This window comes from Diorhabda sublineata, chromosome X, assembly GCF_026230105.1.
Source record: "Diorhabda sublineata isolate icDioSubl1.1 chromosome X, icDioSubl1.1, whole genome shotgun sequence".
Classification (NCBI taxonomy): Eukaryota; Metazoa; Arthropoda; class Insecta; order Coleoptera; family Chrysomelidae; genus Diorhabda; species Diorhabda sublineata.
The window spans coordinates 23,646,992-23,659,227 of NC_079485.1; the positions used below are offsets into that span (position 1 = coordinate 23,646,992).

Sequence of the window (12,236 nt, forward strand, 5' to 3'; positions counted from 1 at the left end):
CACCTGTGGAGGGTACAGAGAAGGAGAACAATATGTTTATATATATATATATATATATATATATATATATTGTGTTAGATGAGGGTGACGACATATTAGCATGAGGGTAAATTTTAAAGGAAGTACCAAATATTATTTAAGTAATTTAAGACTTTTCACACTCATTTATAAGTTGTTAAAATTCTGAATAATTAACTATGACATTAAATTTTTCAACTCGACATACTTAAATTCATCTAATATTGCTACATTCATACCATAACCTTCGTCTTCACTATCGGTTTTTGAACTGTGATTTATGCTTTACAGCTGGACACTTTTCCAAAGTTTCTCTGTCAGATTATATAAGTAATTTTAAAATATATATAAAAAAATACTCTTTGACTAATTGAGTTACTAGAAAAACTTCCAGCACGGAAAATGTAGTAGACAGGTAGTATGGCTAAAACAATTGCAAGTTTTTCAAAATTAGGAAATCCCCATCTATATCGAGGTCAGTGCCATCGAAGTTCGTCAACAATTTTAGTAAATGCAGGTGGGGATATATTAACATTAAAGCACCATGAAGGATAGCAATCCGGTACCTTAGCAGAAGGATACGTCGGGTTTATTAAAAATAAAATTAACGTTGCTACTAAAGTCTTCAACTCTATTTAAAAAAACAGTTGAACTCCATACTAAAATGGAAATAGCAAATGCACCGTATATTGAATAAACAAAATTGTACAAAAATATTTTAGTGTTATTTTAATTCCACTAACCATCAAAATGGATAGTAAGTTATTCGTAGTATTCTATGAATTTGTGTAGTGTCAGATGAAGTATATTGTGCCACAAACCTCTAAACGCGTCACAAGGTGAAAAGGGTGCAAGTATGTAGACCATTTCATTTTTGATTGAGCTTACTAAAAATATTCTTATATTGAAGGAGCAATCGTTAATAAGGGATATACAAAGAAGGACCAGAACTTATACTTATAATTGCACTAGTAAGCATATCAATACAGTCTTTCATCAAGAAGTAAATCTTAAAGTTTCATGATTCTATATAGGTCTTAAATATTCAATTCTTTTTGCTTTCATGTCTTTTTGCTCTATTAAAGCTTTCCTGTTATTTTCAGTTTTTTCTCAACTGAATCCCATTCTTTTAACAAATCTTCTAAGCGAATGCATTTGCCAGTGAAATTCATCCCAATTTCATCACAGCTTTGGCTACTTTCTCCTGCAATCTGCGCAGATAAATTTTTACGGTACCCTGTTCTTTTCCTATTTTCATAAATTGAGATATTATTTGTCGAACTGGATTATGAATTATTTTATTGAAAAAAAATATGAATGAATGAAAAAAACATTTTAACATTTGAATGTAAATAGAAATTAAAAAAATACCCTCCCATTATCTTTTTTTTCAAATTTACAAATTCATATATTCAAATGTTGAAGCATTCCATAAAATAACAACGGAAATATTGGTTTGAAAATTCGATATTCTGCACAAAGTAGCGCAACTTATCTATAAATTAAAATTTATTTTATCGAAAACTAATTCATAGCTACCTTATTGATAAGTAAATTAATCCACTGCCTACAGAAAATATTTTCACAAATTATTGTCCGCAAAAGTCCACCAAATTAAACTGACAATAGTAACAATTACAACATATAATAAATACCTACGATAACTAAAAATTAACCAAAAATTGTCTAAAACGAAACGAAAATCATAGCACTATTATTATATTATATTCTGAGTAGGAAAAGTCCGAGAGCGCGAAAAGTGCATAAAATTTTTAAGATAGATAGTAGGATCTTATTTCAAACGTAAAATTGTATTCTGACTCAATATGACTGATAGCTCTATTCGATTTCTACTACCTATACACAGTTAAGGTGAACCTTACCTGTTGCTTGCACGACGTTGCTTTTACCACTAAACCAATCTATATATTAAAAAAACGATTCTTGTCATACTATAAAAAATACCATGTAGAATTGAGATAAGTTAATATGATCAGTTAAATGATATAAGTGATTCAAATAAAAAAACTAAACAAAATGGAATTTTACGTTGTATCGTTTGGAGTTTTGTTTGTATTGGCTTTAGTCGTCATTAGTAAATAAACGTCTCAACTATAAGTGAAATGTAATAAGCTACAGTATTAGGCCTCGTCAAATATTCAAGCTATATTTGGATTTCTCAATTATCTTATATTGCTACTTTCATTTCATTCCTTTCAGTCTTGTTTCTTTAATTGAATTCATATCTTAGTAAAACCCTCTCGGCAGTTTTTACACTTTTGTAAAAACGAAGGCATACTTTAGTAATTAAGTTTTAAACAACCCTTTCAAACTCGTATAGAAAATTTTTATAGGCTCTTATTGCATTTGGTTGAACTCTCAAATATTTATATTGATGCAATTCATAATTATTGTAACAAGAGTGGTTATTTCGAGACTAAATATTTCCCGAAAAACTTTTGTAAGGGAATATCGTGGTGAAAAAATAAGTTATATCCTCAGTAAGTTGTGTATTATTCAAACATAACGAGGCTTCCAAAGATAATAGACAGAGAAACATTATTTTTGTCTGCACCTATAGATATAATAAAGGCAGCTACAACTAAAAACGTTGGGAGTAAAATAAGTGTCTGAAAGAAAATGGAGGACTAATTGTTTAAACATAGACACAGGCATTGTATGGAGTCTGTTTGCCTTCAACAATATCACAAAACTTGCTTTATACTGCCTAATTTAATAATACGTATGAAACAAACTTCCTAGTAATCAGAAATTTAGAATTTTTTTTGATATATACTTACGATTGGAATGTATCATGAGGAGATTTTACTACCATCGTTTTCAAAAGACCTTCTATGGAGCACAACCGGCGTTCGGCGAATACATTCGACGTAATAGTAAAGCGTATGCGTGAACTACAAAAACTTGAAAATCGAAAAAAATCAATACTGATTTAAATATTGACACAGAAACTGTGTAATACACTGTACATCAAAACTGACGCATATTTTTCTAAATTGAATAATTCACCATTTTATCGTTCATGTACCCAGTTCGAGGAATAAACCAATCCACTGTAACCAGAGCACTATTGCGAATTCAGGATACAGATAATAGTCAAAGTAAACCTGGATAAAAACTTTTTCATAATTACCAATTAGTTGAGATATGGATTGACAGAAGTCGTATTTACTTCCTATTGAAATGTATCTGCTTCATTTTCAACCCCAGACATACTCTTCAGTTACTACAAGAATACATCAATGGGTAAATATTTTATTTAGTAATGATTATACGTTATAGTAACCTTTATCGTAGGATAGTATATTGAGATCCTAGGAAATTATACGCCGATTGCAGCATTGTCGGAAAACTAAGCTATAGTAGAGGTTGCATAAATTTGAAGGCCCACAAAGTGTTGGTTGATTACGGGGATCTCATTTTACAGCTTGCCGATTCATAACGTAATTTAGAAATGTGCGTGGTACCATGCGAGCCCTTTTGAGAAGAGGAATCATTCTATTTTTGCATGATAATATACGCCCCCGCAGGGCTGGAGTAATAGTAAATTATCTCATAGAGTTCAGACTTTAATGTTTACCGGGAGACCTTCTTAAATTTTATCTAGAACGGAAATAATGTTAGATATCCGAAAATAATATTTTTTGTTTTCGGCATTAATTTTTGGGCATAGTATAAGTAATACAGATTCGAACTAACTTATGTTACCATAAAAATATTTTTTCACTATGGTTCCCATTTGTTAATCTATTGGTCTTATCCTAATAACTTTATAAACTTCAAATAAATAGATGTAAATAGAGTCTTTTTAAAGAATTCGTATATATTGAATAATTGTTTTTTCCGTAGGATTATATTTCGGTCTCAAATAGACTGATAAAAACTTCTTCTTCAATAACATGTGTTCGTACCAGTTCAAAGTAAAATTGTAGCGGAATAACAATTTACGTTGCCGATCACTTTTTTACTTAATCAAAATGTTCAATCCACACTCAGTTAACTGAAGCTTGGATAGAAAATGATAAAATGAACATATTGAGCTCAAAGCTTATTAAATCAACAAAATAGTTTGATTATAATGGTGCAGATTTTTTACTCTTATATCTGTCATTCTCGTTCCATTCAAATAACTCAATTTCGAAAATTAGATGATAGCTGTATTTTAACCTCAATTTTAAGATGAAAATTTAAAAATTTTTTTCACTCTAACTTATTCACTTGATTGTTATTCCTTTTACTTTTATATAACGCGAGCTGATCCTACAATTTTGACAATTTTTTTTTATTAATATCAATAATACAGTTTTATAATGGTGTTTACAAAGATGAAACTATTTTTTCAGTCACTCATTGTAGCTAAATTTTGATTTCTATTACAATAGCCTTCAATATCTTTTCAATCGCACAATAAAATTATTGAGGAGAGCTTTTTGGTTAAAAAAAATATTATTTCATTCCTCTTTGGCCTTCGCTTTAGCATAGGTAACTTAATAAGATCCCCTACATAAAATTAAGGGGTTGGAGAAGTAGAAGAAAAAATATTGACAAATGACGGATATCTGTATTAAAGATGTGTGGTCCGCTTATTACCACCATTACCATAAGGAGTACTGTCAGATATCGTGGACTGTTTTATGTGGTCCTTGTATGTTGAGCAAAAGAAGCTGAAGTCTCTACTTGATCTCTGAAAAAAAAGTATTGTTACATCGAGAATAATCAAAGTGAATATGTTGAACCACATAATTTTTCCATTTCTAAATATGGTCACAATCAAAGTATTTTCACAAAACTACCATCGGTGACGGTCCTGTATACCGTAGACTCACTTATATCGCCTGTGGCTACTACTTCAGCCAATTGGAAGAATAAAGACAAATGTTTAGTTGGGTTTTGAAGTGCTGGCGGGTATAAATGCCACTCGCAATGGGTTGTTCTATTTGATGGAACGAGAGCCCATACTACAGAAAAATCATTTCGAAAATTAATAATGTTGAACATGGGCGCAAATTGAAATTTTTCCACGCGGCTGCAGCCAGCAATAAAATTCCGTTTGCTGTTTTCGGTGTGTGGCAACCCTGAAGGGCACAGACTTCGAGTACGGTTAAAGGAGTTTAGCGACATATATATCTTCGTTTTCGCTTATTTTCCTAATAAGTCTCCTTAACTTCACAAAATTAACTTTCCAGAAATAAGATATCAGATTAAAGAGGAAACGTATACAGTGGTAGCAAAACATTTTTCTACGATTTTATTTACCTAGTTGAATATTCTGCATATTTAATGAAATTCATATTTTATAACTAAGCGATGAGGTATAGTCCAACTTACCAAAAGAATTTTATCATACACAAATGATTTTTGTTTGTAAAAATGTTTGCTTACCCTTTTCCACCGACTATATAGATAGTATACGTATTCACAGAGTTGGATTGTTTCTCAACTTCACAATTAAAGTTGGATGATGGTTTTTATCCGAAGTTTGGAAAATGTGTATCAACAGATGGTGTCCTTTTATTCTATGGATTCAAAGATATGCTAACGAAACACGTTTTATTTGTCAAATGTTATCGAAAATATGTAGAGGTGAATTGTAGAAAATATATTAGTTAGAAGAGTTTAATGAGTTGAAGGATAATAATCTGAGGTATTAAGATTGTAACACAATTTATGGAGATCAGACACTTGACAGTTTTGAAATTGGATACATCCACAATTAGGCCGGAACAAGATCATCACTATGCTCTTTGAACTGCAACAACAAATTACATATGAGATACAACAGAACCACAAGCATATAAAAACTCTATAGTGCCATTTCAGGATACACTCATCTATATTTTTGTTTCATATTTATCAATATACAACCTCTTCTTGTCTTTTTTATGTATAATTGATTTATTGATATTAAAAAACAATAGAGAGAGAGAGAAATGCTTTATTATCAAAAAATTGTTAGAACTGGTAGACAAAACCTTACACAAACTAAAAAACAAACATAAAAATAACTAAATAAAGATACAAATAAAATAAAATTTCAATATACAGAAGAAAACCACAATGAGTAACAAAATTATAGGTAATAATTAGTATACAAGTCGTTTATAAAACCATTGCAATATTGTGTAGGGATTACTTAGGTAGTAGATTATACAGTTACGTTTCGCGTTTAACAGGTACCGTTTAACCTTCCATTAGTGCCTCTGCCTAATTCCAACCCTATTTCAGATTCAACTTAACCATGCGCCGTAAGGGCAATGGTGCCTTACCCAAAATTTTTAGACCTTCATAAGTATACTTGTTTAGTTTAACGCATCAGTATTTGCTGTTAAGCCGTAAATAGTGTTCACAGTATTATAAAATTATTAACAAATTGGCAAAATTTACACCAACGAAAAGATGTTCTAATAATTCTCCACTATCAGTGAATGAAAAACTTATTATTTTGAACGTACATGATTGCATAAAATACGATTACCCGAAATTTACTGTACAAAAAACTGTCGACCGATGTTCCCGAATGACTGGAGTTGGAAAGTCCACCGTTTTTAAATTATTGCGGAGCAGGAGAAAGATAGCAGGCCAAGTGGAACCTCCCAAGATAAGTCCAGCAGACCAGTAAAAGTCCTTGATAAAGACACCAAACGTGTATAATTCGAAGAAAAGTTCACTCTTTTTATTTTAAAAATGAAATACCCACTCTAGATAAGATTTTAATGGATCTTGGCCAGGATGACAGTATTCCGTAGATAACTAAAAAACTTTTGTGGACTACTTTGAGAAATATGGATTTTGCCTGGGAAAAGCATAACCGTAAAGCACTTTTACTTGAAAGCGATGAAATTGTTTGCAGGCGACGAAAATACTTAAGAAGTATAAAGTAGTACAGAACAGAGCTAGAGAAAATCTTTTATCATGATGAGACGTGAATTAATGAAGGTTATACAGTACCAAGAATGTGGCAAGACAAAAATATAACCAGTGCTCGCCAAGCTTTCATGGAAGGCCTGTCAACGGGTATTAAGGTGCCTTAAGTAAGAAGAATTTTAAAAAGAAGGTTTGCTAACCTTTCAGTCGTGCCATACGCGAGATTACCACTAGGACATGGATTCGGATGTTTTTGAAGACTATTTTGGTGAAATGATAAAATATCTTACGGCTGATTCAGTAGTAGTTATGGATAACGCAAGTTATCATTCTCGACGTGTAGAGAAGACTCCAACTTCATCTTGGAGAAAACAAGAAATTATTGACTGGTTAACCACCAAAAGTATTGAATTTTAAGATAATTTGACTATTTGAACTATTAGCTATAGGAAACTTACACAAACATCATTTTATGAAATACGCCGAGGAAGATATAGCAGAAAAACATAGAGTAACTGGGCTGCTCACATCGCCATATCTTTTATTTCAATTTCTGTATAATGTATTTTCTGTATAATGTTCAATAAAAAATAAGTGTACCTACCTAATACTACGTACATAATGCCTAGTTTTTATTCTGTTAAAATAAAATTACATGCTTTTGGCACACTATTTCTAGTGTTTGTGATTGGATAATAATAGGCTAAACCCATATATTGACCTCAACCCGGGTGGTACTACCTGCACTTGATAAAAACAAAGAATTTTACAATGAAATCAATGCCAAACTATGGAAGTGGCTTAAATATTCGTTGGGTCACTCTGTGGTCCCTTTCATACTTAATAAGGTTCTATTACTCTATACCATTCTGAAATAAACTATAGTGTCGTCTGCAAATAGACATATTTTACCACTGATGTTTATATAGGAGATGTCGTTTATAAATAGATGAAACAAAATAGGGCCTAGTACTGAGCTTTGGAGCAGTTTACATTCTATTGACTTGTAAGAAGACATCGTTGTATTAATCCTTACAAGCTTCTGTTGATAATGTATGTCTTAAACCATGCGAGAGGTGTTTCCTGAAACCGTAGTACTGCAATTTGTTGATCAAAATATTATGATTAATACAATCGAAAGCCTTGGAAAAATCCCAAAAATTTGTTACTGTTCAGGGTAGAGTACACATTATTAAGGAGGGAGAATATAGCATCAATTGTGCATTTGTTAGTTAAAACCCCAAATTGATCGGTAGTGAGTATTTTATATTTAAACAGAAATGATAAAAGCCTCTTTTTGACCAATCTTTCTATGAACTTAGATAACGTGGGATACGGCCGTTTTTGCTTGATATCTTCGCTCAAACGCTGCAGTAAGTTAGCATCATACTCGCCGCTGATAATTTTCCTTTTTTAAATGGAAGTTATTCCGCGCGCATCCCAAAAAACCGACGTCATGACCTTGCCTGCAGATGGAACGGTTCTCCCTTTTCAGTCCATTGTTTTGATTGTTATTTTTTTTTTCGGGTGTGAAGTAATGGACCCCATTTCATCCATAGTATGAAACGGTGCAAAAATTCGAATTTATTTCTGTGAAACATTGCCACATAGCAAATACTCGATGGAAACATCTTCACGACGCTGTTTTTGTTCCCTTGTGAGTGAACCTATCTTTTGTACAGCTTTCTCATGACCAAATTTTTAGTTAATATGCGATGTACCGCACTTTTTAAATGCCAGCTTTGTCTGCTAGCTCACACATTTTCAGCCGAACATCATCCAGTACCGCTTTGTGGATTTTCGCAGATTGTAGGGCCTCGTTTAAATTCTGCTACCCAATATTTTGTTGATAACGAAGGAGCAGCCTCACCCAGAGTAGAATCTAGTTCAGGTTTTATATTGGTTGGGCTAAGACCTTTCACGTAAAAGTATTGTATCACATAACGATGACCAATTTTTCCCATATTTACAAATTCACTGAAAATAGAAAATAGATTGTGTACTTTCTGATAAAGTAGTATTTTTTAAGCAATTACTGCCATCTCTAGGTTAGGCTAACTACTTTTAGGACCATCCTCGTAAAATATTCTAATGATAATTGTCATTTCCATTAAAAAAAACATTTATTGAAAATCAAAATCTTTGTTTTCATCTTAAGGATGTGCCTACGTACACAGGAGCCTCAAACTTAAACATAATAAGCCTAATCCATGTTTCATGTTTCGAGACCGGTATGGAATTTTCTCCTCCGGAAATCCACTCTCTGATGCGACGTTTTCTGTGGGTATTTAGTAAGAAAGAGACATTTTTTTTCGATTTTAATTCCAGACCATTCGTTTTCGCGAAACAAAAGGAAAAGCCAATTTGGTCTATACATTTTTTTCCTATCAGAAACAGTTATTTCTTTTGAGTGGCAGCACCGCGAAGAAAATATAACCTTAATTTATTACTATTTAAGACAAATACCGAGTCGATATATCTAGATAAGTCTGGCACATGGCACAACAATATATACGTATGTAAAACGTACGGAGCATACAGGCGATATTTCAAATGTCGACGTTTACGTTCAGCTAAAGCGAGCAGCATGAAAAGGGGTGGTTGGGTGAACGTTTCTTTCTTTTGCGATAAATTGTTTGCTTTCATTTTTTATATGCTTATATTTACAGATATATTCTGAAGTTAAAAATTATGAATTTCCTTTTTCGGTAAACTTAATTCCCATACTTTATTTAATAATGTGTAATTGTAAATCTGTGCATTCCAAATTCTGATAAGAAGCATTATTTCCCGTGTCCAAGTTCCTATCTACCAATTAACGAAATGAAGTCTAGAAAGGAACAAGATTCAATTGGGGTATGAACAATTTATTAATTGGAATCAAAAATTAGAATCACAGCTATTTGATATGGTATCACATGATTTTAAACAAATTCATATAAATCACAATTGGGTTTTTAAAAAAAATTATTGATTTTTTTTATGTATTTTAAAACTTTATTATTAATAATATTTATATTTAATGCAAAAATTTTTTTTTCAATTAATTATAAACAATTAAAAATTGATGAAATTTAAATAAAAATCACGTGACTATAAACGCCCCATGATTGTTCACCATAGTTGTGATGTCATAATGTTATAGCTATTTAATAACAGTACAGCGTTTACGGCTATTACACGTGACTAGACAATAATATTGAAAATTTATTGCTAAAATACGAGTTGTTAGTTGGTTTCGATTAGCGATGTGTGGTAAAGGATTTATTAAGGCAAAGTCGGATAATATTCCTGATGTTGATATATTTATGATTACCGTTTTTTTAAAAAATGACGTTCGGTTTAATTCTGCTGAAGTTCGAGGTGCCAAGGCATCAAGGTAAGTCTATTAAAAAATAATATAACAAACGAAAATATTTAAGTATTTATTCTCCATTACATTAAATATAATTATTTATTTCATAAATTGTAGAGCATCGCGTGAGAGTTACGGCGACAAAGCTATAGGTTATGTTCAACTAAGTCGTAAAAATAATATTTGTATTGTAAAAGGACGGGTATGTCTAGAACAACGAGTTCGGAATAAAGTCTATTCAGTTACTTTAACTATTAATGAAAAGTTAAAAAAAAATCAGGATGTTCAATGCCATGACTGTGCAGCTTCAGCAGGTAATTTATACTCCTATTAAATTTAAGTTTTTTGATGTTGTAAGCAATAATAATCTTTTATATTGTGTCTACAGGTGGTTGCAAACATGCATTAGCATTACTTATGTGGACCCATCGTAGAAGTGAAGATCCGACACCAACAGAAGTCGCTTGCTATTTGAAAAAATCTCGATTATCAGGCATTGGTACAGTTATAAAATTTATTGAAGCATAAAAACTGACAAAAAAACCTCTACTACTCCTGTTGAAAATTTTCCGGATAATAGTACATTTTTACAAGAAGTTGAATTTGCCAAAAATCACCAAATAAATTCTCAAATTGGGCAATTAAATTTTGATTTAGAATCCAAAAAAGCTTAAAATTTATCATTACATCGATTAATTTTGGATTTTAATCAAAATATTGATTTGCGAGTAGAGAAATTTTTGGAATTCGCTAAAACTGAAATGGCAGAAGATGTGTGTGAAGAATCTGAACAGCTAACCAAGCAGCAAAGTGAACGTGCAATTTGGCATGAACTTTGTTATGGACGCATTACTGCATCAAAATTTTATGAAGCTGCTCATTGTAAAAGTAATAATGGTTCGCTAGTTCAACAAATCATTGGTGCAAGTAAAGTTCATGAGACAAGCGCTATGACACGAGGAAAAGAGTTAGAAAAAGATGTAATCGAGGTTCTTGAGAAAGAATTAAGAGTAAAAATAATGACAAGCAATGCCATTGTTGAAGTAAAATGTCCCACCAGTCATAAATCATTGGATATTTTTCTACCAAAAGGTAAAGTCAGCTTGAAGTGTAATGCCCAAATGCAACTACAAATGTTATTGACTGGTAAAAAAGAAGGTATTTTCTGTGTTGCTGATCCACATTTTGAAGAAAATAAAACTATTTACATTAAAAAATTAAAATATCATTATGCACATACACAAGCTCTAATTAAAAATAGTCAAGTATTTTGGTCCAAAAATATATTTCCAAAATTATTAAAATCTGTACAAATTTAATTAATGTTATTCATTATAGTTTGATGTATTTTTACAATAAATAATAAATATATTTGCTTAAATAGAACAGAGACCTAGTAATTTATTATTTTTCTATCAACTGCAATGAGTGAAAACTAACATTATTACGTCACACGCACTCGGGTTTGTTCGGGAGTTATCGGCTGGTCTTCGGTACTGGATTCAAAAATTTTATTTTGAAATAAATTTTGAATTATTGCGAAAAAAAAACAATAGTTTTGTTATAAAACTAATATATAATTTTTTTCAAAGACCCAATTGTCAAATTTGCATTATCCTAGCTTAAAAAATCTTTTAATTAAGCAAAATTCATTTATTAAATAATTTCCAGCATGAATTAAAAAATTGGAATCCCATAAAAGCTTTTGTAATTAACGGTTTATTTCTAAAATCATTGGAGTTGATGGCAGAATAAGCTTATTACCAAAAGCTGTTTATCCATATTTGTTCCCACTTTTCACACCTCTAGTTAATGAAAGTTTAACAAATGATCCAATATGTTTCGATTCTATTAACCTCAAAATTTTGTGTTCTCTACCAAATTAATTCAGTTAAAGTATATAACAGTTAATCTATATCAATAAAAATTTCTAAAACAACTATTTTATTATTATTCAATAATTAACTATAAAAATTAG

General features: G+C 31.2%; 2 protein-coding genes across 2 annotated transcripts in view; both read left to right on the plus strand.

Moving 5' to 3' along the window:
* Positions 1 to 12,236, plus strand: part of LOC130450939 (lachesin-like) — a 214,605-nt gene that overhangs the window by 175,498 nt on the left and 26,871 nt on the right. The gene's annotated exons all lie outside the window — the stretch shown is intronic.
* On the plus strand, positions 10,212 to 10,946 carry LOC130450940 (uncharacterized). Its single transcript, XM_056789690.1, has 3 exons — positions 10,212 to 10,282; positions 10,376 to 10,572; positions 10,647 to 10,946. Exons 1-3 carry the CDS (start codon positions 10,212 to 10,214, stop codon positions 10,784 to 10,786), a joined length of 408 nt encoding a protein of 135 aa, XP_056645668.1. The 3' UTR covers positions 10,787 to 10,946.

Bases quoted from the DNA above. Each gene is read 5' to 3' on its own strand.
- LOC130450940 (XM_056789690.1), top strand. From the start codon at position 10,212: ATGATTACCGTTTTTTTAAAAAATGACGTTCGGTTTAATTCTGCTGAA. The intron at 10,283-10,375 runs GTAAGTCTATTA...CATAAATTGTAG, and splicing joins CGAGGTGCCAAGGCATCAAG to AGCATCGCGTGAGAGTTACG. The intron at 10,573-10,646 runs GTAATTTATACT...TTGTGTCTACAG, and splicing joins TGACTGTGCAGCTTCAGCAG to GTGGTTGCAAACATGCATTA.